This window comes from Quercus suber, unplaced genomic scaffold, assembly GCF_002906115.3.
Source record: "Quercus suber isolate HL8 unplaced genomic scaffold, Cork oak 2.0 scaffold_140, whole genome shotgun sequence".
NCBI lineage: Eukaryota > Viridiplantae > Streptophyta > Magnoliopsida > Fagales > Fagaceae > Quercus > Quercus suber.
Genome location: NW_027069601.1, coordinates 74,354 through 100,757, shown reverse-complemented (window position 1 = coordinate 100,757; position 26,404 = coordinate 74,354). Strand labels below are relative to the sequence as shown.

Genomic DNA, 26,404 nt, shown 5'->3' with positions numbered 1-26,404 from the left:
GTAAAATCAAAATTCTAAAACTTTAGGATGTAAAATCCAAAGACTCCTAAACATTAAGGGTATAATTTGCACTTTAGCCTATTTTGATATCAAAATTAGTTTGACTTATATATACATATATATATATATATATTAATTGTGTGTTTGGATTTTGCTTTAAACAAAATTTCTTTTTTACTTTATGTAAATAATCCAACTTTAAATTTTTTTTGAAAATAAACTAAATTTTAGCTTTTTGTCACACATTTAAGAAAAAAAAATATCATATCAATAAAATCTTTAAATTTCAAGTTTTTTATTGAGTGTGAATTTTTACAAATACACATTTGCATTACATTTTCTTCTTATAACATCTATACTTGCAACATTTCAAGATGATATGAGATCAATAAGTATCACAACAATAAAATATTGTTTCTTGCAACAAGTGCAAAAGCTAAACAAAAGTTAAACACTTAGATTGGAAACAGTTTGGAAACACACAATTTTTAAATAACTTTTCTATGTAAAACATAAAAGCTAAAGTTATGTTTGGAAACAGTTTTTGTTTTATATTTTCAAAAACTTGTTATAAAGAAAAAATAATTTTCTTGTATTTTTGAAAAAAAAAAAAAAAACATGTTTAGTTAGTTGAAATCTAAAAAAAAAAAAAAATTTTGAGGGAAAAAAATAGAAAATACTAAAATATGTAAAAAATAATTTTCTTGTATTTTTGAAAAAAAAAAAAAAAACATGTTTAGTTAGTTGAAATCTAAAAAAAAAAAAAAATTTTGAGGGAAAAAAATAGAAAATACTAAAATATGTTGTTACTAAGATTTGAACTCTAATGCTAACTCGTTAAATGAGACAAATTCATTAAACAAATGCGTGTTTTCATTGGCTTTTGAAAACTAAAAACTAAAAACAGCTTTTTGCATATTTTCAATTTCCTTCACAAATTGAGTTTTGAGAACAGTTTTTGTTTTTTGTCCATTTTAAGTTGCTAAACAAGTTTTTTAGTCTCAAAAATAGAAAATTGTTTTTGAAAATAGAAAATAATGGCAAAAAACAGTTACCAAACATACCTTATGCCCTACCCTATGCCCTAGGAAAACCTCAATTAAATGCTATTTGACTTCTTTTGTTAATGATAAAAGTTCAAAATTATAGGCTGCACTTCTGGTCTTCAAGGAGCACTTCTGAGCCGCGCTTAGTATGGTTGCTGGAACTTGGGACACTCCAATGTCAGTTTATCTAGGTCATGCTTCTTTGATCATTGTATGCTTGGTGGGGCTGCCATGCTTCTAAAAATCTTCTCGTAAAGAGGCTGACTAACAGGTCCACGATTCGGTGGCCTTCTCTTCCCTTTGGGATGGACCACATTGCCATGCTCATCACCAACAAAAAATGCCCTCTCTTGCTCAGATCTCCCAGTCATCTTCTTTGTGAAGCTTGGAACTTTCTTTCCCTACAACAAACAAATCAGCAGTACTTCATATCCACAATTAATCTACCTATGTAAACATTTACTGCAGTTTGCTACCTCGAAAGACACTAGCAAATAATTATTACTTCACCATCCATAATACTTTATGAATAGATGTATATTTAGAACAATAATTATTATGTCACTATACTAATAATAAATATAATTTGTGAGCTAACTAACCTGAGTTTGACTGTTTTGTGTAGCACCAACAAGTTGCAATGAACCCTACAGTACAAAGCAAGTACGTCATCAAATGTAGATGAGTTCATAATTACCAAGCTAGCTCTAGCAACAACTGCAGCCCCAACAAATGGCATGTTGCTATTTATTTCAAAAGTCTTATTGTTCTGTTGTGATGCCTACAAAGAATGATAGTAGTGTTAGTCCCTTAAACAAAAAAAATGATCAAATTCAAATCTTCTATGGATTTGTTTTCTTGTCTGCTTAAACAACATAACCTACTTCTTCTTTTGCTTTCTTGTTTGCTTTCCTTTGTTTCTCTCATCGTCAGGACATGTTCTAACATTGTGCCCAACTTTTTTTCATTTCCCACGCCTTATATGATCATAGTTCTTCCGTATCTTGTATGGATTTTTAGGCTCATAATGTCTCTTTTTCCTCCTTCATTGCAATTAGAGAGTTACAAGTGATTTCTTTTTGTTGATAAAAGATAAAAATTTTACTCTAACCTAATTTAAGTGTGTGTGAAACTCCCTCCTAGAGACTTGAATCCCAACTCTTACTTCTCACACTCCACAAATACTTATACTTATGGAGTAACCATGCGTCAAGGGAGCATGATGATAGTTACAAATAATTTCTGAAAAAATTACTATTAGTGCAACAATTAATTAGAAATGAAAATCTGAAACTAAAAAACACACAAGTCCCAAAATATGAAGCCTAAACTGCAAATTACTTCTGATCATTGTCTGGGTAACACGGTGGCTGATTTTTCTTCAATCATTGGGTTTAGGTGTTTTAACGGTAACTCGTGGTGGTGGTTATAGGTGTTTGTTATTAGATTTAGAAACATCACATGGATGCTGAGTTGGACTTGTTTTTTTTGAGGAAGATGCTGAGTTGGACTTGTGTTAATAGTGTAATATAACTTTCAGATGAGACCATTATTTACATTACTTTTGTTATGCTTCAATTACAACAAGATATATTAACAGTTGTGAACCTATAGAAATTTGATATTCCTAAACTTATTGTAAAGGAATAAAAAGATAAAAAGAGAAGTAATTCAATAAATTTATAACTAAGTCTAATGAATACGACATAAGATAACGTGATTGGTGCACAATAAAACTATATCAAGTTTCAAGTTTCAACACAATGGTCAGAATTTCTTTCCATAATTGTTGTGCGTGTGTTTGTTTCTTTAAGGATAGCCGAGGTGGCAAAGAAACCAAAGGAAACGGTAAAGACAGAAGAGTGCAGTAAGTGATGACCCCGCATTCGCATATATATAAAAATTTAAAACAAAAAAATGGAACAAACCTTTTTTGGGGTTTCTCTCGTGTTAAAAAACGACCGAATATACATTATTAGATTCACGTTTCAGATCCCATTTCTCTCTGTCTCTCTCTCTCTCTCTCTCAATTTTCAACCAAAAGGTAAAGATCTCCTCTGAAAAAAAAAGAATAAGAAAAAAAGAATTGAATGCTTGTTGTTCAGGGATGATGGTATGAATTTGAAGGAAGAAAGGGTAGTAACAAGTCAAAAATGGAGTTCTGGGGAGATCACTCGGATGTGGAATCGGATTCGGAATGGGTTCGAGAAGTTAGCGCTAATGGGGTTAGCATGAAAACAACAGAAGTTGAAGCCAAGCTCGATCAAGGAAATATTCAAGAGGCTGAAGCTTCATTACGGGAAGGCTTATCACTCAATTTCGAGGTTCTTTTTTTATTTTTTATTTTTTTCCATTTTCATTTTCAAATGTAGTTCGTTTTTTAGATCCCATTTTGATTTCTTCATTCATAAAAATGCTTTTTAAACCTTTGTAGGACCATGAATCCACTTTTAAAGAAATGGGTTCATTTTGTCTGTTCGAATTTTGATATAGATAATAGAGGGCATGTAAGGTCAATGAGAGGTCAGGGTCAAATGTAATGTATTTGAGATGCCTCCATGGTTTAATTTACAGGAAGCAAGATCCCTTCTTGGAAAGTTGGAGTATCAAAGAGGTAATGTAGAAGGAGCTCTTCGTGTGTTTGAGGGCATTGATCTGCAAGCTGCAATACAGAGATTGCAACCTTCCCTTGCTGAAAAACCGTCTTCCAGGAGGGGTCGCTTTCGCACTGAATCACAGCACGCAGTCTCACAGCATGCTGCAAGCCTGGTTCTTGAAGCCATATACTTAAAAGCCAAGTCTCTTCAAAAGCTGGGGAGAGTGAGTGGTAAGTTTAACTAATTAACTTTTGCTCTCTTTTTTTTTTTTTAGCAACTTTGAATTATAAGAGCACACATGGAAGTGGAACTTTTGTTGTCTTAATTGGGGGTTTGCAGAGGCTGCTCATGAATGTAGAAGCGTGCTTGATGCTGTGGAAAAGATATTCTATCAGGGTATACCTGATGTTCAAGTTGACAATAAATTGCAAGAGATAGTCACCCAAGCTGTAGAGCTCCTTCCAGATCTCTGGAAGCAGGCTGGTTTCTATCATGAAGCAATTTCTGCATACAGACGTGCCCTTCTTAGTCAATGGAACCTTGATAATGATTGCTGTGCTAGAATTCAGAAAGGCTATGCAGTGCTTTTGCTGTATGGTGGAGTGGAGGCTGGTCCACCCAGTTTAGCTGTCCAGATTGACGGTTCATATGTGCCTAAAAATAATCTAGAAGAGGCAATTCTACTTTTGATGATTCTTATGAGGAAATTTATCCTTGGTAAGACCCAATGGGATCCATCTTTAATGGATCACCTAACGTTCGCACTATCTGTATGTAGCCAAACACCTGTTTTAGCTAAGCAACTTGAAGAGATCATGCCTGGGGTATATCATCGAGTTGACCGTTGGAATTCTTTAGCTCTATGCTACAGTGGAGCTGGACAAAACAAAGCTGCATTGAATCTATTGAGGAAATCTTTACATAAACATGAACGACCAGATGACATAATTGCACTGTTATTGGCTGCCAAGATATGCAGTGAGGATTCCCATCTTGCTGCTGAGGGAGTGGAATATGCACGGAGGGCAATTAATTATGCTCATGGGATTGATGAGCATTTGAAGGGTGTGGGTCTTCGAACCTTGGGTCTTTGTTTGGGAAAACAAACTAAAGTTTCATCCTCTGACTTTGAGAGGTCTCGTCTTCAGTCTGAAGCATTGAAGTCATTAGAGGGGGCTATTCCTTTGGAGCCTAATAATATGGACTTAATTTTTGAGTTGGGTGTTCAGTATGCAGAGCACCGAAATTTGACTGCTGCTTTACGATGTGCAAAGCAGTTCATTGATGAAACAGGGGGATCGATATTAAAAGGTTGGAGATTTCTTGCTCTGGTTTTGTCTGCTCAGCAGCGATTCTCAGAGGCTGAGGTGGTTACTGATGCTGCTTTAGACGAGACTGCAAAATGGGACCAAGGACCACTTCTCAGGCTGAAGGCAAAACTAAAATTCTCCCAGTCATTACACATGGATGCTATTGAAACTTATCGTTACCTCCTTGCATTGGTTCAAGCCCAAAGGAAATCATTTGGGCCTCCTAGAATTCAGGTTTGATTCTTAATCTACTTTGCATGCTTTATTTCAATTGAAGAAGAGTTTTTACTTTTCCAATAATAATTTCGGATAGATGTGTCACTCCTAATCTATTGGCATAAGTGGTGCAGATGTGGAATTATTTTGTGATCTTGTAATTATGTAATGTCTCCGGAGGAGCTTTAGTGTATCTTATCAATATTTAAAGATTTTACTTACAGGGACATAATTATAGTTCAAATCTTAGAAATTTAACCAGATGCAATGGATTTTGGAGGAAGAAATCTTACAATTATTCCCCTTATTCAATCAGGACATCTGAATCTTGTTATCCTTATGAAAAGGAAGGTAGCTTTACCGTACAAAAAGTGTAAATGATGCACAAGAAAGCTACCATATATGAAATTGATGAATAAATCAATAAGTTAGTGATTAAAGGATGGAGGCAAAGATTTACAATATTTTAATGAGTTTCTCTGTACAACAATTTGAAGGAAGTGGCTACTACTTTCTAATTTAATATGTACTAACTTTTCTCCTTCGTGGAAATTGTTATTTTGTTGCAATTTGTAAGTCCTTTATTTATTTATTTATTTATTTAATTAAAAATTCTTTATTGAAGTGGAAGCTTTGTGCACTAGATACGACCTTTTAATTATGCTTTATTGAAAATAAAAAGGAAATGAAAAAGAATTCCAAGTACAAAGGCAGTGTTCTAAGGATTCAACAAAGAGTCAATCAAAATTATGTAAATCTAGAAATTCCTGTAAAGAAGAAAAAGAATGGCCACTAAGGGCAGCTAGCCAATCAAGCATGGTATGTGAAAGATGCAATTTTAGTTCCATAGTAAGTGTGTGTCCCCAAGCTGTTGTCCATGAGAAAAAAGCTAACTTAGAGGAAATTTTAGCCTTCCAAATGCTTTTCCATGGAAAGTAATTGGAAAGCTTGCACTAAGAACCTGATAGCAAGACTTTACCACAAACATACCACTCTAGCAGGGGGTCCAAATCAACTATTCCTCCCCATCCTGATTAACTTTAATGGAATAAAGAATACCAATAAACGACCACAAACTCCCCACCTTCCAATCATTGATAGATCTAGCAACCGAAACATCCTAGTTAAGAACCCCCATCATGCCAATTCATATTAGAGCGACTTTATCTCTGGCTATATGGTACATTGGGAAGCCATCCTTCAAAATTGTATCCCTGCACCATAGATCAAGCCAAAATCAAACTCGAGACCATTACCCACCCCAAATTTGACATATTGTGAGAAACTCCCCTACCCTTCTAAATATGCTTACAGAGGGACACACCATAAGGTTCCTTAATCACATCAAAAGTCTAATCACCCACAAGACGCCCATAGTTTGAAGCTACTACATTTCTCCATAACAAGTTTGGTTAGTGGCATATCGCCACAGCCACTTCCCTAATGATGCATTGTTAAAACCCACAAGGCTTCTATTTATAATAAACCACATCTGATTGGCTCACAAATTGTCTTCCAATTTATAAGTCCTTAAAACTTAATTGGTTTTGTTTTGTTTCTTGATGAAAAGAAAACACTACACAGTGCAAAAACAATATGGATTGATGAATTTTTGTTCAATAATTGATCTTATGCCTTTTCTTATATGATAGGTAGTGGATGACAAAGTCAATGAATTTGAAATTTGGCATGGTCTGGCAAAGTTATACTCTAGTCTTTCACATTGGAAGGATGCGGAGATATGCTTGAGAAAGGCCAGGGAGCTAAAACAGTACTCTGTAGAAGCACTGCACACAGAAGGTAAGAACTGAAACTTTAGTGACTAACAAATTAATTTTTGTGACTTATTTCTAAACTCCTTCGAAATTGACATTACATGACAGTTGCTCAAAGATATTTATTACATGCTTTTGATTTTCTACCAATAAGAACTGTCCTGCACTCTTAACTAAGCCAGCTGCTTGCAAGGGCTGACCTCTAATCTTTAGGACTTAAGATGAGGTAGAATCAAAATCTGGTAGATCTTACAGGACATAATATGAATATAGCAATATTCATAAAGAACCTTGAACAAAAAACTTTGTTTGGAACATGAATAGAACACGGCCCTTTCTTGTCTCTCAAGCATACATTTTAAATTTTTAGTCCCTTAGTGGGATGCTTTCCTTTTTGGGCTGTCCCAAAACATTAATCCATTTAACTTCCGATATTACCCTAAATTTGAACTCACATTTCTTGGCCCCCCTAAGGTCCTAAGGGCATTCAGTAAGACTGTTATGTTTCTTTTATTTGATTAAAATGTGTGCCCTTTGCAACGCGTTGTCTATTTTGGGATGGAGGGATTTACTTTCGTTTACTATCGATTTTTCTGTTATGTCTCTCAAGTTACTCTCGTTTTACCTCAAAAAAAAAAAAAAAAAAAAAACCCTTGCAATTTACACCCTTGACTATTACAACGAATCAACAATTGTCTCTCAAGTTACTCTCGTTTTACCTCAAAAAAAAAAAAAAAAAAAAAACCCTTGCAATTTACACCCTTGACTATTACAACGAATCAACAATGCCAGTGTGCCCATCTGTTATGGTTTGCCACATTTTTTTGCGTAAAATGACATTATTCTATTTTACTGTCCAAAACAATGTCATTTTTTGTGTGGGTTTACAGCATGATAGTTGATGAAGGAGCACATTGATATTGTTACAATTTGAGTGTCAATTGTAAGTTTTCATAGTTAAGGGATTGATTGAGAAGAAACCTCAAACATAGAGGGTGTAAATAGTATTTTAGCCAACATTTTTTTGTTGATTTGCTTTTCTTCCTACCTATTATAAGTAATTATGAATTGAGAAATGTTCCTTATTGTCTATAATTGTCTGTCTTTTCACTAGCATGGTAAGTTGAGATTATAGAGATGTTTTTTGTGGGGTGCCTTGGATGAGAAGTTCAAATTCTCTTCGGTGGCATGGGACACAATTTGTTCTCCCATTGTGTAGGTGGTTTGAGAATTAGGAAGTTTAATAAAGTCTTATTAAGAAAATGGTTATGGCTTTAGGAATGAACAAATTTTCGGCAACAGGTGGTAGCTATGAAGTATGAGGCTTTGAGAATGAGGCATGTCATTATGGCATCGGATAATAGCTATGAAGTATTGGGAGGAATAGGGAAGATAGACTTCAAAATCGGTTATTGGGACTTATGGGTGTAGCTTATTAAGAAGTATTAGGGCAAGGTGGGACAGTTTTCTTCAATATGTGTATTTTGATGTGGGGGACGACACACAAGCAAGGCTTTGGCATTATATGTGGTGTGGGAATCATTCTCTAACGGATGTGCACTGATTTTTATGCCTACTCAGTTGATAAAAATGCCTCTGTTCATTCAGTAATGGATAGGCAGTTGGATGGGGAGGGGTTCTTCCACAGAGGTTTTCATAATTAGGAATTGGATATTGGGAATTGGAGTAAGTGAATTTGATATTTAATTATCTGTAGGAGGGAGAGGTGTACTAAGTAGAGATGGAGATTGAAAGGGAGTGATAGTTTGATGTTTGCTCTTATTATTACGCTATTTGAGGCACCAATGCTAATGCTTTCCCTTGAAAGAGTATTTGGCATGTAAAGGCACCAAAGAGGGTTTATTCTTTGTTAGTATAGTAGCTTGGAGGAAGATTCCAACCTATGATACTATTGTCAGGGTTCTTATATATAAAAAAAATTGATGATACTGTCAAGAGTGGTTTCTTTTTTATTGGTTGGTGTAATGGGAAGACGGTAGATCTTTATATGATCCATGGTGATGTTGCATATGCTTTGTGTAGTGTAGTCCTTAGAGCTTTTGGGATTAAATGGGTGTTAACTAAGAGGGTAGTTGATCTCAACCTTACTCGCCATCCTTCTTATGGCAAGAACTGCGGTTTGAGATAGAGCTCATTGGTAATAATAATAATGATTATCATTACTGTTATTATTATAATTATCTGATTGTGGTGAATAGATGCTTCTGTGTTTTCTGTGTTGAGTTCTAGGGGAGAAGGCAGAAATCTCTGCTGGAATCTCAGATTGATTCATAATTTTCATGATTGGGAGCTGAAGAGGCTGGACTCCTCATGTAGTTATTATATTCTCATATTTCTTTCGATGGTGGTGCTTATTCTATGTTATGTAGACTTATTAGTAATGGTCATTTTAGTGAAGTGTTGTTGCTGTTGTTATCTGATTGTGGCGGGTAGATGCATCAGTGTTTTCCTTGTTGTGTTCTAGAGGAGAGGATAGTAATCACCATTGGAATCTCAGATTGATTCATAATTTTCTTGATTTGGAGCTGAAGTGGCTAGATTACCTCATTTAGTTTTCATATTCTTATATTTCTTTTGAGGGTAGTGCTGATTGTATGAGATGGAGACTTATTAGCAATGGTCAATTCAGTGTGCATTTGTATTATGAATATTTGGGAAGTGCTAAAAGGCACATCCGATGGAAGTGCATTTGGAACAGTAAAGTATTGAAGATAATCATGTTCTTATAAATTGCAAACGTTGGATAAAATTCCAACTATAGATAATCTTATTAAAAGGAATAAGTTCTAGTTAATTGGTGCTATACATGGATGGGGTGGTTTGTAACTCTTTAGTTGAGTTTATGGATCGTTTGAATCTGTGACTGTTATCCTTAGGAAGTTCTTATTGAGCTTTCCTTTAATTATTGAAATTCCTTATAAAAGTAAAAATATTTATCATCATAATCAATTTTCAGTGGAAATAATTAGTTGAAAAGCTTGTTACATGCTGGAATATATGAGAAGAATGTTGTGCCATTACCTAATCCGGTTTAGAAATTGTCTATGTAAAAATTGTCATTTCCTTTTGTAATTTCTCCCAGGTGTAATATTTGAAGGTCGTGGACAATTCCAAGAAGCTTTTGCTGCTTATAATAACGCCCTTCTACTAGAACCTTGTCATGTTCCTTGCAAGATCTTAATTAGTGCTCTGTTGTTGAAGAGAGGCTTGAAGGCATTGCCTGTGGCAAGAAGCTTACTGTCAGATGCATTAAGGATAGATCCAACCAACCGTATGGCTTGGTATTACCTGGGGATGGTTCACAAGGATGATGGACGAAAAGCTGATGCTGCAGATTGCTTCCAGGCAGCTTCCATGCTTGAAGAATCTGATCCCATTGAAAGCTTTGACTCCATTCTTTGACTGGCTTCCATCTGTCAAAGGTTTTAAATATCTATTAGGGGAAATTTTAATGATATACACATCCTTCCCTCCCCAATTTCTACAACAAAATCTACGCCCATGCGTGGGGATGGTTTTGCCAATTTAATTTGCTGTTTTGGATTCTGTCTGTATTTTTTCTTCCATGATCAAGGTACATGGAAAAAGTTGTGTTATTTAACTTATTCTGGGCAATAAAAATAATGGAAAGGAGTTAATTTGATGGTAGATGGATAAATTTCCAGAGAGCTTAGGGTGGTGACTAGGGGTTGTAAAGATGTATTGGATAATTTGCAATTGTTGCTCAGCTGTGTAAATCTGTGTTGAGGAACTGAGCAGTTTTGTTGAAAGAAAGTTACAGATTCATTTTCCTTGTGCTGTGTGTCAATTCTACATATCTTTTGTATATTCCTCTCTCTCTCTCTCTCTCTCTAAGGGAAAAACTTATCTACAATTCTTTAGGTGCACTATCTTAGGTTCTCCAAATAAATGCAACTATATTGCTTATTGGCCAATGCAACCACATGGTTGAATTTAATTGGAGATTGAGGAGTTTAAGGTATTGCACCTAAGGAAATATACCTAATTTTTACCTTTTATGATATCTTATTCTGGTTGTACAGTAGATTTTACAAGGCGGGTACCATTCAGTTCTATTTTAATTGTTTTCTTATTGAGAATGATTATCTTGCAATTGAGTTGACTTAAAAGTTATGATGCCTTTATATGTGACAACTATTGGGAAATTTAGGGGAAACAATGTAACAAAAAATTTAAGTAGATAAGTGTGTGTTCAGTATCAGCTCAGCTTTTAGCTTTTATTTACAACTTGTTAATACTTCACTTAAAATTTTCAAATTTTTTTCAAGGTACAAGCATAGTTTAGCACATTTTCAATAAAAAGTTTTCAGCAAAAAGCTAGATAAGCTGTTCCCAAATGAACACTTAGGAGACACGAAATAATTATTTTCTTTAAGACAATATTTACCCATAGTTGAATAATATATATATATATATATTTGATAAACATAGTTGAATAAGTTTGTTAAGGAGTTACTTGCAAATTGTCTTTAGGACACAAATGAGTTAATATTCCAGAAATAGTAAATCTAGAAAATCTTTTGAATTTATTTAAAGGTGTACGTAAATTTTCAAGACTTCAAACCAGATATGAGATCCTCCTTCCTCTTTCCTCCTCAAACTCCGGTTGATTGAAGGTGAGTCTCTAAGATTTGTTGTGGCCTGTGGGTTTGATGTTTTGATCTATGGGATATTTAGATCTTAGATTTTCATCTCTCTCTCTCTCTCTCTCTCTCTCTCTCTCTCTCTCTCTCTCTCTCTCTCTCATGTGATAGAATCCAATGGTAACCGACTTTCGTTGGAATGGAAATCGCCACTGATGTTGCTTGAAAACCGTTCCAATGACGTGGTAGTGGCTTGCATTTTTTTGGAGAACGACGAATTCAGCATGAACAAAGAACCCTTCTCCAAACTGGTTGATGAACACCCCTACTCACTTATGAAAAGGAATTTGTGACCATTGCTAGTCACTAGGGGCATAAAAGGCTCACTTTCCCTCTCTTTTTTCTCTTTTTCACAAAATTCTACAAATAACTTCATGTCTGTTTGGGATTCGCTTATTTTGTTGAAATTAAAATTTTTTTACTAAAAGTACTGTAGATAAAGGTAAAAATTAGTTGAAATAGTACAATGGTACCCATTAATAGTATTAAAAAGTGTAGTAGAACCCACGAATAGTAACAAAAATAAACTGAATAATAAAATAAGTTGGTAAAAATAATCCATGCTAAACACAAACTTCATTTCTCAACTCATGATTTTGCTTGAGCAAACTACCTTTTCACTTGAGTGAACTTATTCTGGCTCAAGGGAACTTTTCTGTAAACATTTTAAGATCATACAAAAAGTTCAATCTTCCATGGATCAACAAGAATCCACAATTTACTTGATGATATGAGACAAGATTTTAAAGTAAATTAATAAATTACAAGGAATTAGTTCATTTGTGGAAATATAACAATTATCCAATTGATGTTTACTTCATAGAAAATGTGCATTATTTCACAAAACCTGCAATTTTTTACCCTTGAAATGCATAATGGATTCTTATGAGGTATTTCCCTAATTTTCCTTGGGATAGTGATTAGCTTATTCCCAATTTGGCAATAATCAACTTTGAGTTGTCTGGGGACACATGCCTTTAGTAAATTATTTGGTTTTTTCATGAAATGTGTGTCATTGTTTTTCAAATGAGTTCCAAATTTATTTGAATTGGTCCCAAGAATTTTATTTAGAGATATGCATTTTGGTCCTTACCAATAAATCATAGGGTCATCCAATGTGTGATGAAGAAAAGAGTACAATATTGTTCATTTTACTGTGTTTGAAATGATTCAATGTTCATTTTTAAATTGAAGTTTTCTCTTAGAAGAACTCCAACGTATTAAAACATGAAAATTATCTATTATTTATGTTGTCTCATTTTAGACCTGCTAGAATGAATATTGTACTCTATTCTTTGTCACACATTAGATGACCCTATAAATTATTCACATCAATACAAAAATCCAATTGGAAAGTGAACTCATTCTTGGTGAGGTGCTGTTGAATCATTCTTTCTGTTGATAAATTCAATAGGTACAAATTTACAATGACGGGGATGAGAGATTTAACCCATAAATGTCTTAGTTGAAAACACTAGTTTAACGTAACATTATACTCTATTCTTCATCACACATTAGATGACCCTATAAATTATTCACATCAATACAAAAAGCTAATTGGAAAGTGAACTCATTCATGGTGAGGTGTTGTTGAATCATTCTTTTTGTTGATAATTTAATAGTTACAATGATGGGGACAAGGAATTAAAACCCTAAATGTCTCTATTGAAAACATTAAAAAAAAAAAAAATTATTAGTTTAATTGAACATTCTACTCTATTCTTCATCACACACTAGATGAACCTATAAATTATTCACGTCAATACAAAAAGCTAATTGAAAGTGAACGCATTCTTGGTAAGGTTTTGTTGAATCGTTATCTTTTTGATAATTTAATAGGTACAATCAATGTTATCAAAATCGGGATCCTACGTAGGATCGTGGATCGTAGGATCGGATCGTGGATCTTACCTATTTTCAGATTTTAAGCAAAAAACCTATTGATAGTAACTTTGTATGTTATATAATCACTTAAAATATGAATCCATCCATTAAAAAAATAAATTTGCATCATAAAATGTAATTTGCATGTACTACATCGTTCTTATGTCATTCTAATGAAACAAAATATATTTAACTTTTGACATAATGTATCTAAAAAGTTTAGTACATGTTTAATTAGCAACTACATACCAAAATATTATCTACACATATGAAAAATGTTTTCCAAATTCTAAGTTCTAAATCCAAAATAAGTTAGGCTAGTTAGCATATAAAAACTAGCTAACTACAAATTTATAATATGTAATCCAAAAGAGAATTCTTAATCTAAGGTAAACTAGCTAATTACAAATATGAAATCCAAAAGAGAATTCATATTCTAAGGTTCTTCTAATCTAATCACTGTCATTGTCATATCCCATTTCATCATCTATATCCTTCCGAGTACCAACATCCAAAACGTTAAACTTAAGTACTATAGGTTTTTTTGAGATTTTATGTTGACACTGGGGTAAATTTGGGACTTGATTGTGACTCTTTATATCACTCTCAAAAGGAAGAGGTGATACCTCTTAGGATATACCTTTCGGTTTTGTACCGACAACAACAGAGTGGGATTGCGGAAAAAGGAAATCAATCAGACGTTATTACTAGCGACTCCTTTTTGCGCTGATGAGGCGCGTGGCAATTCATTATTGGGCTTCTGATAACCCGTTGGCCTTATGGGTTTAGGTGGATTATCTTACCCAAATGAATCCCACTTAAAAAAAAAAAAAAAAAAAAAAATCAAGTCAAATGGTAGAATCGGTAGGATCCCATACGATCCAACACAATCTTACATGCGATTCTACCATTTTTGCGATCCTGATACAATTTTAATCTTTTTGGTGAGGTGGGATCGTAAAATCGTGCGATTTTACAATCCGAATTGCGATTTTGACAACCATGGGTACAATGATGGGATGAATAATTTAAACCCTAAATGTCTATGTTGAAAATACCAAAAAGTACTAGTTTAACTACAATACTCTTAGCATTGCCAAAACAATTTTAATTTTTTTCAGAAGTATACAATGATTTTCATAATACATTCAAGATGGATGCAGAAAAAAGACTTTTCTGACACATTATTAAGTTTTAGAACCATGTGAATGTTGATTGGAGATACTATTTAAAGATAGTTTTAAAGAAATTATTTATAACTGGTTTTCAAAAATCTCAGGTCGATCAATTGCACCATTAAAAACACTTTTATTTTATGTGATCCATTGATACGAGTTTGTTAGGTTCTGCCTTAATGTTATGACTATTGAACAAACTTGATTCTATGCAATACTTGTGGCTTTGATTAGAACTAGTTCTGCAAATACAAACCAAAGGAAAATTTGGATTGGATATTTACTAAACAAGTGATTAATTGAAGTTTAATACAAGAAACTCTAGTTGATTCATGAGCTTTGTTTATATCATATTTTGTCCGGTCTCGACAAGCATGCCAAAATGTTGGTTTAAGTCCTAAAAAGCAAAAAACGTGTTTCTAAAACTAAGAAATTAGGAAAAGACATTAAAAAATTGTGTTTTTCTTGATTGGGCATCGTAACAAACCATCCAAGATTTCAAAATCCCAAACTTGCCATTTTTGGCAAAGTTTGATTAACGTTGACCAAAAAAAAACAAGAGTGGTTAAAATGTTGACTTTTTTATCTGACCGTCCGATTGAGGTAAATTGTAAACCATCTTAAAGACCATTAAATTCTCTTTGAAACGACAACTCATGGGTCAATATCTTATTTGAAATTAATAAAATATCAAGAAAATACCAAAACCCTATATAAATGTATTATTTTCAGGTCAAAGGCTGTTTTTGGGCATTTTCGCGCAATAAACTGTGCTGATCTAACCATAACTGGTGCAATCCACTTAGACCAAATTAAATTATGATGAGTTATCTACCTTCCATAAAAAGGGCTTGACGATATTTGCCTCGGATTGGGAGAAATGAAATTTTCAAAATAGTGCTACTAAATTTCCTACATTCTGTCACCTCAATTTCAAACGCGATATCTCAATGACTGTAGCTTCAAATCATATGAGGATAGAACCTATGGAAACTAGACATCAATATCTTTCCAGGGACACCAAGTTTGAAGAAATCCGAGCTCTTGAAGACCTACAAATCCCAAAATTAGGGTCGAGAAGAGGAAAAAGACGAAAGCCGAAATTGAGTGAGCATCAAGGAAAAATTGGTTAGATGTTTCGGAAATACGATTTGGTAGTGTGTGTTTTGAGTTATCTCTCTCTCTCTCTCTCTCTGATAGCTTTTGTTTGTTTTTTCTTTGACATAATACTTAGTTGAAAGTTAGAATTTGAATTTATATCAAAATACAATCTTGCTATGTATTTGAATGTGCCTGTAAACTATTTTAGTAATATCAAGTGCAATTTTGTGATAAGTTTTGATTATTATAATAATCTCTTTTAAAAGAATGAGAATTTGAATAATATATTTGAAACTTAAATATATATATATATATATATCACTACAAAAAACATGGGCTATAACCGTCTTTTTTTTAACCACGTTTACAAAAAAATGCGGCTATAGCTAACCTATAGCCGTGTTTATAAGTGGTTTTAGCTGTGTTTTTTTGGATAGAGCCTATTGTCACGTTAAAAAAACGAGGCTATATATATTTATATAAACGTACCATAACATAATTTAGAAAAATATGGATCACTTAAAAAAAGTATAATATCAATCAAACATACCAAATATTAAAATGATATATTTGTAAAAATGGATAGATGAAAAATAATTTTAAAAATTGTTTAATTTATAGAGAGAACAAATTATCTTCCACAAAATTTAAAGAATAATTTATACATTCTACCACAATTATAAAATAATTATTTATTTTCACACATTGCTAAATTTGCAACTAGTTATACATAAAAGAAAAAAAAAATTAAAGCTTTAAAATGTCGCAAATTTTCTTTGGAAGTAAAGGTAGCTGAACCGAACAAGCCAAGGCAGCACAAGTGCTTGTTTTTAAAGAATGCAAAGAGGAGAAGGATATGATATAATAATCCATTATTCATGATTTGATATTAGTGCTTCTGACTGAAGTAGCTAGAAGCTGCACATTATTAGAACAGACATACAAGATAAGAAATGATAATATAAAAAATCAGATCACGCTATTATTGAAATGTAATAACGACACACAAATTGCATAGAGAGAAAGAGAGAGAATATTGGTGTAGCTAGGGATAGATCTGAATGTCTCTCTTATGTTGCGAAAGGAAGAGACAATTGAGTTGATTGAGAGGTTGAAAGCGGTGGCTTATTTGCAAGACTAACATGCCTCAAATGTAAACTTCACTGATAGAGGCAGATCATCCTTGCTGTTGCTGTGTCCTTTGTTTGCTATTACTAGCAGAAGACAAGGATTTCACTGGTTTTGGTCCCACGCTCACTGCCTTCTCGCATCGACAACTCGAACTCAACGACAATCCATTCATGTTAGGTGATGATGATGATGATCTTTGTTTGCTGCTCTTTTGATTGCACCTGATGATGGTTGTGTCATCATCCGCTAATTCTGATGCGGCAACTGACAACCCTTCAGCTGTTGCAACACTCCAATCAATGCTAGCCTCACTTGCCTCATACCACTCTACATCTGTGGGTGCAACTGCAATTTCATTTGGCTCCTCACGCCTAGTACTATACAAGAAGTAATTATTAAAGCCCTTGGCATTGACGATCTCGTCTTGAGAATCTCTGTGCTTCGTTGTTGTTGTTGTTGAGAAGCTCTCTATCTCAAACAGGTCGGAGCTTGCGTCGCTTGCGTCGCTTGCCACTTCATCATCTATCATAATTGATGATTTGTTGGAAATTGTTGCCAATGGAAAACTCTTACTAATTGACTGAATAGTAGAGATGGATGATGATTCATGACGAGCTGGTAGTCTTGCTTTTAGTGACGACGACGATGATGATGGATTTAGTATGGGAAAGGTGAAGTTATTAGCACTATGATCGGTACTGATAAAGGGCTTTCCAGAGGCTCTTACTACACTATGCTGCCCCTGCATTTGTAAAGGAAAAAAACTTGGTGTGTTGACCCACATATTATCTGACCTGGTTTTATGGGGGGTCTGCCTTTTGGGATTCATAGCAGTTGTACTACTACTGTGACAATGTTTGTGCGATAATGATGGTGTTGGTGTTGGTGCTGGCAGATGGGCTTTTTCTTGGACTTGAACAGATTTTTTCCCTGTACAAGGGCATTTTCTGCAGAAAAGCCATCTACTACTAGTTTTTTTCTGAGCATTGCGCATGGAAACTGGAATTGCACAGGGAGGATTGGACAAGAGACCAGTCTTGCTGTTCCAACTAGCTTCGGATGAAGCTGTTGGAGTTGCCGCGGCACGAGCCATGTAGTTTCTGGCATTAATATAGCCATCCACAGAGGATGAAGCTGAAGAGAATCTGCTGGGAGCGGCAGAGAGATCAAATCGCTCCGAATTACGTTCCAGATTCATAGCATTGACATTTTTCACAGGGGAAACTCTGCTATTGTAGCTTACTTTCTCAGCCTCTATGTTACTTGATTCATTGAAGTACTTACGGGCATCGAAAATGTCAATCTCGTCAACTATGGTGCACCCATCAACTGCATGGTCGCCAATTTTAACGGCTTCATCTGATCTACTATAAGAGCACACAGATAAATCCTCGTCTCTTGAACGGTATGTTTTTTGAGATAACCTACCATTAGAGGTTTCCATAACTGTTGCTTTTTCCATCATCCCTGGCACTCCTCTATTTCGTGAAAATTATTAGAAAAAGAAAAAAAACAAGACGGTTTATAATATAATACTCAAAATTTTGGACAAAGAAATAGAGTCCTGGAATTGAATTGCCTCGTAAACTTCATATTGGTGGTGTATATATACTATGGTTGGAAACAACTTTGTCGGTCAATCATGAAGGGACTAGGGAGTAAAATGCAAGATGTTCTTCAAAAGGAAAAGAAAAGAAATAGAAAAGAAACGCCTTTAAAAGAAACAGCTTCTTTAATACGTGTGTGTCACACACTTAGTATTTTTAAAACATATATAATAATAATAATAATTTATTTTATATATTTTTAAATGTTAAAGGATAGTATTTATTGTGTTTCAAAAAAAAAAGGATAGTATTTATTGTTGTTACACTCCAGTTAAACCACATCAGCGTCCACGTCATTATCTTCTCGTTCCTTTTTCCCAATTTTCCTATAATTGTTTTTAACATTTATTTTTTTTAATATTTACACTTCTCTAACCTTTTTCTCTCCTTACCTTTTCATCTCTCCCCTACTTCTCTAACTTTCTCCATTTCTTACCTTTTCATCTCCCCACTACCCTCTAAATTAATATCATTCTTCTTCTTTCCCTTCATCTTCTTTTATTTATGTCTTTTCTTATTTACACTCTCTTACAATAAATTTGTCACAATCTCTCCCATTCTATGCATAGTTTTCTCTCACAACAAAAAGGTTGTCTCTCTCTCTCTCTCTCTCTCTCAAAATTTTTTGGTAGATTTTTTTTTCTTGCATATCTGCTTTAGGTTGATAATTTTTTATATTCTTTAAAACTCTACTTTGGGTTAATGCAATTTAGTTTTGTTTTAAATTTTTTTTTGTTATCTTTAATTGTTAAATGTTATTCCATTGTGTTATAAAAAATTAAATATAGCATATAAAAATATAATATTATTCTATTACATAGTATGATTTGGATAATTTGGTATTCATTGTAAATTGATATTTCTTCTATTACATAGCATGATTTTTTATAGTGCTCAATTTAGATATTAAACTATGTGACTTTACTAATTTTTGTTTATTCTTTAATCCTTTGCGGTGAACAAAGTACTCTTAATAGTTGTATTAGAAGTACACTACAATGTCATTTATTTAGGAAAAAAGCAAAAGTTAATCAAACGAAAATAATCAGATGGGTGAAAAATTTTAGCTTTTGCAATTTTATTTAATTATTATTATTATTTTATAACAATGCATATATAGAAATTTAAGTCTTAGATTTTGCTAATAATTGTTTATTTGATAATATGTTCTGGGTGGATGAAATTACAAAAAAATTGTTTATTAATTGGTCCAATTAATCATTGTTAAGTTTTATTAATTTTCTTAGTTACATTTTTCGGTGTTTTGGATTGTAGGTAGAAAAAAATAAGGTTTGAGAAAGTTTGTTTAAAACTAAAAGAGCAATTTTTAAATTTTATATTCTATTTAATGATTCACAAAATGTTATAAATAAATTTTATTAAAAAAAGAATATTTCTGTTAACTAGCCTTTTGAATTTCTGAGAAAATTTGTATTTTATTCATTTTGGTACGACAAAATTTATATTTATGATTTATGATTATTCCTATATTACATTTATGATTGTTCCTATAATAAATAAAAATATGATCACAAAATAAATTACTCTTTATTAAATTAGTTTAAATTGTAAAAAAAAATAATAATAATAATAAAACCACCTGTGGGGACAATTTTTGCTTTAAGGCCAAGGCTAGACCGGTTGGAGCCTTAGGCAATTTTTGCTTGTCCCACATTGGAAAGAATACCTCCCTCTTTGCTACTGGTACTCTTCAACTATTGGCTCATCCCCTATAAGGTGCAAAAAGGGAGGTATTCTTTCCAATGTGGGACAAGCAAAAATTGCCTAAGGCTCCAACCAGTCTAACCCTTGGCCTTGAAGCAAAAATTATCCCCACACCACCATAAAATAATTATCACGCGCAAGTGGCTGTGCCAAGTGGCTACTCTCACTAATTAGTAAATTAATTTTATATTATTTGTTATGATATATTTTTTCAAATTAAGGGATGATATTTAACAACAATTTAATTTAGGTAAAACTTTACCATTTAAATTTCAACATATTTAAATTTTATTCAAACTAAAATCTATTATAAAAATTAAACTTAAATCCTGAACATCAACCCACTTTTTTTTTTTTTTTTTTAAAACCCCCACGTTTTGCCTTTTACTCCATTTAAAAGTCTATCATCAATATTTTAAGACCAAATAATTAGTAAATATTTCAACAAATTTAAATTCTATTCAAACTAAAAATCTATTATAAAAAAATCTAAACTTAAATCCTAGACAACAACACATGTTTTCATTCTTAAAAAAAAAAAAAAACCACATTTTGACTTCTACTTCAACTAAAAGTCTATTATCAACATTTTAAGAACAACTAATTAGTAAATTAATTTTATATTATTTATTATGATATATTTCTTTAAATTAAGGGATATCATCTAATAAATATTTAATTTAAGTAAAACTAAAAGTCTATAATCAAAATTTTCTAAATTTAAATCCCACACAACTCACATTTTTGTTTTTGTTTTTGTTTTTTTTCCTTAAGTTGCATCCAGTATTAAATTAACTTTATTTAGGATATTAAACTACAAGACTCTTGACTAAGGGATAAGATTTAACAATAATTTAATTTAGATAAAATTTTATCATTTAAGTTTTAGAAAAATTTAAATTCTACTCCAACTAATACTCTATTATTAAAATTTTCATATGTATATATTAAGCCATGGCTTTTCAATATTATCTTTCTTAAGCATTAAAGTCAGCACTATAATTAAATCCCGCACAACACACCCCATGTTGTTGTATTTTTTTTTTTTTTTTACTTTTTTTTTCCCAAGATGCAACTTACGCTTGTATTTTAATTTAATAAATTCATGATACTTATTGTTCTTTACTTTTAAATTTGCGTGCAAGATATTATGTCAAATGAAGTTTTATATAAAGAAGCAAAACAATAAGTTAAATTTCAAACTCTAAACAATTAGAACTTAAAGCAATTTTTTTATTAAAATTATTTACTTATTTTATAATGTATTATTACTATTTATTTAATAATTTTGTTTAAATTTTTTTTTTAATTTTGCTTTTATATATATGGAGATAGGATTAAATTACACTTGAGGTAATTTAAAGCAATGTTACTTCACTCATTATTTTTTTAATTGAATACAAAATTTGGAAAACCAACCGTTGGATTACTTTTTTTTCTTATAATCTCAATGCTTGCAAAATTTCAAAAGATAATTTGAGATCACTAACCATTTTATCTATAAATGTTTAAATTCCAAGTTTTTTGTATTATAAAATTATGCATAAAAAATAAGTTTATATATTACATTATAAATAACATCCTATCCTTATGAAATTTGGCATGCGTGTTAAGAACAAAATGAATATGTAATCCTACGGTAAAATTCTCAAAATACTAATCTCGTATAAAATTATTAATAATTAAGTGATGTAATACTATTTAAAGTTATACAAAACGTAACTTAATCTACGTTGTAGGAAGGAGAGCTAAAAAAAAATTCCTCCAACCATATCAATTTTGGTACTTAAAATCAACAAAGGAAGAAGAAATTACTGAAGACAAATTGATAAATTCATATGAATTTGCTTATGTTGATGAAACAAATTATGCAGCACAAAGTTTAGTTCATTTGTCATAGACGAAAAGAATTAAAGGTACAAACCTTTAAAAAATTCACGGTGACAAACAGTAGAAGGCAAGACTAGTATCAATTGGCTACATGCCAACAGCAGAACATGTCAACATAAGATTTTCTAGAAAACAGGGCCTTACGATTTATCTCTTATGGCTGATGACATCGAAGTGCTACGTTAGATTGATGAAAATTAAAGCCCTATCACTTTGATCACTTTGCCATAAACATAAATATCATAAACTCATCAACCAGATGGCAAGGTAAGATTGGAACACGCAATGCAATCAGTAAAAGAACAGTTATATATAGACGCATGTACCATTGTCAGGACATTTAAATCCATATTCTTATTTTGTTTTCTTCTTAACTTTGTACATGCTGCAAACAAAGTTAATTAGTCATATAACTCTTTAAGAATTATTATACTTTAAGGTCTGTTTAGATACCGTTTATTACTGAAAATTGTAAACACTGTAGTAAAATAATTTTTAAATGTATGCACATTGTCATGAAACCAAGTTTTAATAAAAATTTTGTTGAAAAAAAGTACTTTTTGGGTCTTGTGAACAGTACACTGGACCCATCATCCAAAATCGCACGGCTGGAAAATGCGCTTCCCAAACAGGCACTTAGAACACCTAGGCATTAACAAGTTATTCCTTTTTGGTTATCTTCTTATACTCTATTCTTCTTATATGTAGAGTATCATTCTTTTGTAAAGAACAACGAATAATAGAGTAAAACTCTTTTCAAATTTTTTTTTTCCTTAAAAAATTATATAAAACAAACTTGTTCTACAAACATGACTTGTACAATCTAATTAAACTCGGCAACTCTTGCCAAGGAAGTCACATCCGTCATAGACTTCCAACCCTGGCTGGTCCAGTTGCTCTTCTTTAAAACAAGCACAGCGCTTACTCATCTTCCCAGTCAAAGCAATTTCCAAAGGCCTCTGAACTAACCTTGGGACGCCATCATCACACCAAACCTGACCAAAACAATCAACACGTATGATATTGCTCAATTAACATCAAAATGCCTGTTTAATCATTATAAAAGATTTGATTCAATTCTCATTCTCTATTATGTGCCCAAGTTTCCTTAACTACAGCTTTGTATGTAACAAGGTGGATGGTAAGTCCACTACCTGCCATGCACTCATGCGCAGGCAGACTCTTCTTTAAACAAGCTTCTACCAAATGAAGTTGAATCCCTAGTAAGTTATGGAAACTGGGATGGAGATCCCAACAGCTGGAATAGCACTAACACATGGTTTTCAAGTAATGAAAAGATACCTCTCCACCATCTCCCTGGCTCCACCTTGAATTGCAACTGGGTTGTTTAGCTTCTTCTTTCTTTTGTTTCTCCAAAAGCTGTGCACCTCTTGCAGCCTTCACTTCAACTCCTTTCAAATATTTTGTGAAATTTCCTTGGCTATCATAGTAACGACCAACTAGCTTGCCAACAAATCTGACAATCAGGAGTAACACTAAAAGCATTATGCTTGTACATTGAAATTTTCATGTCAACTCTGAAAGCATTATGCTTGTTCATTGAATTTTTTTTCTTTTAAGAGATCCATGGAAGCATGTCAAACTCAAAACTCGGAATATGAAGATGTATTAGTTTAAGAAAAAGAGAGCCATATTAAGTTTTGCAACCATATGTCCACAGCAACAATTACAGGAACTTACAGTGAGTAAAAAAAACAGCATCAAATTTACATCAACATCAGCAAATTAGGTGTCTAGTTAATTTAGCAAAATGTCTTCAAAAGGATAAATTAGGCATAAGTCAAAATCCAAAAGTAAATATTAGAAAATTTATAGTAATTTTCCGTTACCCTTTGCTTCCAAGCAATGAAGCCTTTTTCCAGATTACATAAGATTTTGAGATAACCATTAGTCCAAAATGATATTAGATCCTCATCAGTATAAAAGGTCTGTTTGGGCCATTTGTGCTTTATAATACATATATTAAAAATTATTTATTAATTAGGATTAAGGATTGACTAAAAGTATTTGGGGATATGGGCTTTTTAAATCTTTTATTTGTAAGATACGAGTTCCATGCTTTGAGTGCAACTCGTCTGTGTCTTGAAGAGACAACTTCCACTGAAAACATGAAATTCATCTCTTGAAGAATCGAGTTCAATCATTGAACTCGTCTCTCCAACAGATAAGATTCAAAAATAGCTCTTTCCCAGAACAACTTTAAAACATTGCTATTTTGCCAAATATTTGTTTAAAAAAAAAAGAATTATTAGGCCATCTTTTCGTTATAGTCCCCAGAATATCTACTTGTTTCAGTTTCTCTTTAGGTCTTCATTTCAAGTTAAGATACTCTATGCAATGTATACTTATAGCTTGACGAGTTATGTTATGGTGGACTTCTGGCTTTGTTTTCCTTTATAAGCTCTAAAGTTCTAATAGTTTTCAGTTTTCAGTTTGGGTGCAACAAATTTTGTTATTTAAGATGCTCACTTATGTATCGTGTTATTCAGATGTAATCCTTTATATTTTATTTTTATTTCCTTTATAAGCTCTTGTATTTTGGTTTGTTAGTTGCTGGGATTTTGTCCCTGATCTGCATATTTGGGTAGTCAATCTTGGCTGTGTGGTTTAGATATTGTTTGTCTAGTTGTTGTTGGGAGTTGTTTGCCCTGTTGTAGCATTTAACTGTCGTGGCTGGATTTCCAGCTTGTTGCTTAATAAAATCCACTTGATTATCATTATAAAAAAAGGTAGAAAAAAAGAGCTTCTCCAATAACCCTTTATATGAATTTTGGATCTTGAACTAACCACAAGTGTAATCCATTTCTTATTCATTCAAATTTTCTTTGAACCATAATAATGTCTCACTTAGGATGAAGCACATGACAGGCTTGCACGCACCAAACATGCTCCAATGATGTGTAACAATGGAGAGACAGTAACATGGTTTCCACAATTTTAGGAAGTCATCTTGAAAATCCATTTTCCAAAATTTTACAATAACATGACCAAGGTATGACACTTTTTGAAAAGGTGAAAGTTGGGTGTTCGAAGATTTATATATATCATTAATCACATTCATTAATAAAAAGTAAAAAAAAAATGTTTCAGAGCTGCATGATAAATCTTTAATTAGAGAGGTTTCCTGAAGTTTCAGGTGCAGGCCACTAACAAAAAGCAAAATTCACTATAGGAAGATTTTTATTCTATGAGGGAAGAGTTATAACATGATGGAGAATTTCCAAATTTCAACTTACTAGAATGAAAAAGACAACTGATCAATGTAACTCACGTGTAGCTTCTGAAATAGAAATCCCGCCATTCAACAACACTCTTCACCTACAAATATAATATAATTCAATTATATGTGGAACTTGTTAAAGCTGTATTGAAATTGGTTATAGTGCATGGAACAAAATTAACTGCAACAGATCCCATACAGTAGGAGAAAAAAAAGGGGTTCCCTTGTTTGCTCACTCTATTTTTTTTATTTTTTATTTAACACTTATTTATCTTAAGAAAGTGGTACTATTTTGAAAGCATTGATAGAAATCTGTTTTAATAACCTCACTAAGTACAGTTAGAGAGATTCCTCTCTCTCTCTCTCTCTCTCTCTATATATTTTTATGAGTAAATCTTTACCAATAAAAGAGAGAGAGAGAGAGAGAGAATGAAGAATCTCACAAGGTGGAGTGATGCAGAAGCATCAAATTAGTTGTTTCCATTAGCGGCCTTGGTATAAGGCAACAACAGTCAGCCAATCCTTGATGTAGCAGTCAGAGCAAGTTACAGCAGTCCAGTAGCTGAGTTCGGCTGTGCAGCAGCCTACTTTATTTTTTTTTTTTTGATAAGTAAAAAGATGTATATTCAAAGAACTACCTCATGAAAAACAAAAGGTAGAGCAAGAGGTACAGAGAAGGAAACAAACAACAAGAAAAACAACAAAACAAACATACGCCAACATAAGAACTAAGAACAAAGCAGAGAATTAAGGAACAAAGGGAGAGAGTCACTAGAGGTGATTCCCCAAGCCCTAGACCAATCAAAAAGAGAACCACTAAGGAAAGCGAGCAACTGATTATCGGATTTGTCCGTATCCTCAAAGGTTCGCCAATTCCGCTCCCTCCAGATACACCACATAAGGCACAAAGGAGCTAAATTCCATATGCTAGAAGAATGCTTTCCCAACCAATTCCACCATCCCAAAAGCGTATCTGCTACCGATCTTGGCAGAACCCAAGAAATCCCAAAAGTTCTAAAAA

The 26,404-nt window shown here is 32.9% G+C and overlaps 3 protein-coding genes across 3 annotated transcripts in view; 1 reads left to right on the top strand and 2 right to left on the bottom strand.

The window, feature by feature from the left end:
* The first annotated feature begins 2,868 nt into the window (after positions 1–2,868).
* Positions 2,869–10,756, top strand: LOC112030109 (protein NPG1). Its single transcript, XM_024062791.2, has 5 exons — positions 2,869–3,370; positions 3,621–3,873; positions 3,983–5,187; positions 6,822–6,969; positions 10,048–10,756. The coding sequence occupies exons 1-5, from the start codon at positions 3,200–3,202 to the stop codon at positions 10,365–10,367; spliced, it is 2,097 nt and encodes a 698-aa protein (XP_023918559.1). The 5' UTR covers positions 2,869–3,199; the 3' UTR covers positions 10,368–10,756.
* Positions 10,757–16,749: 5,993 nt separating this feature from the next.
* Positions 16,750–18,382, bottom strand: LOC112030093 (protein PHYTOCHROME KINASE SUBSTRATE 4). The gene has a single exon (XM_065776714.1). It carries the CDS (start codon positions 18,380–18,382, stop codon positions 16,967–16,969), a length of 1,416 nt encoding a protein of 471 aa, XP_065632786.1. The 3' UTR covers positions 16,750–16,966.
* A 4,500-nt stretch (positions 18,383–22,882) lies between these two features.
* LOC112030107 (membrane-associated progesterone-binding protein 4) overlaps positions 22,883–26,404 on the bottom strand; it is a 10,570-nt gene continuing 7,048 nt past the window's right edge. The window contains exons 5-7 of the mRNA XM_024062789.2: positions 25,435–25,481; positions 23,445–23,619; positions 22,883–23,137 (exon numbers count right to left, since the gene is read on the bottom strand). Of these exons, the coding sequence (XP_023918557.2) occupies positions 22,970–23,137; positions 23,445–23,619; positions 25,435–25,481 (390 nt within the window). The 3' untranslated portion in view covers positions 22,883–22,969. The remainder of the gene's footprint in view (positions 23,138–23,444; positions 23,620–25,434; positions 25,482–26,404) is intronic.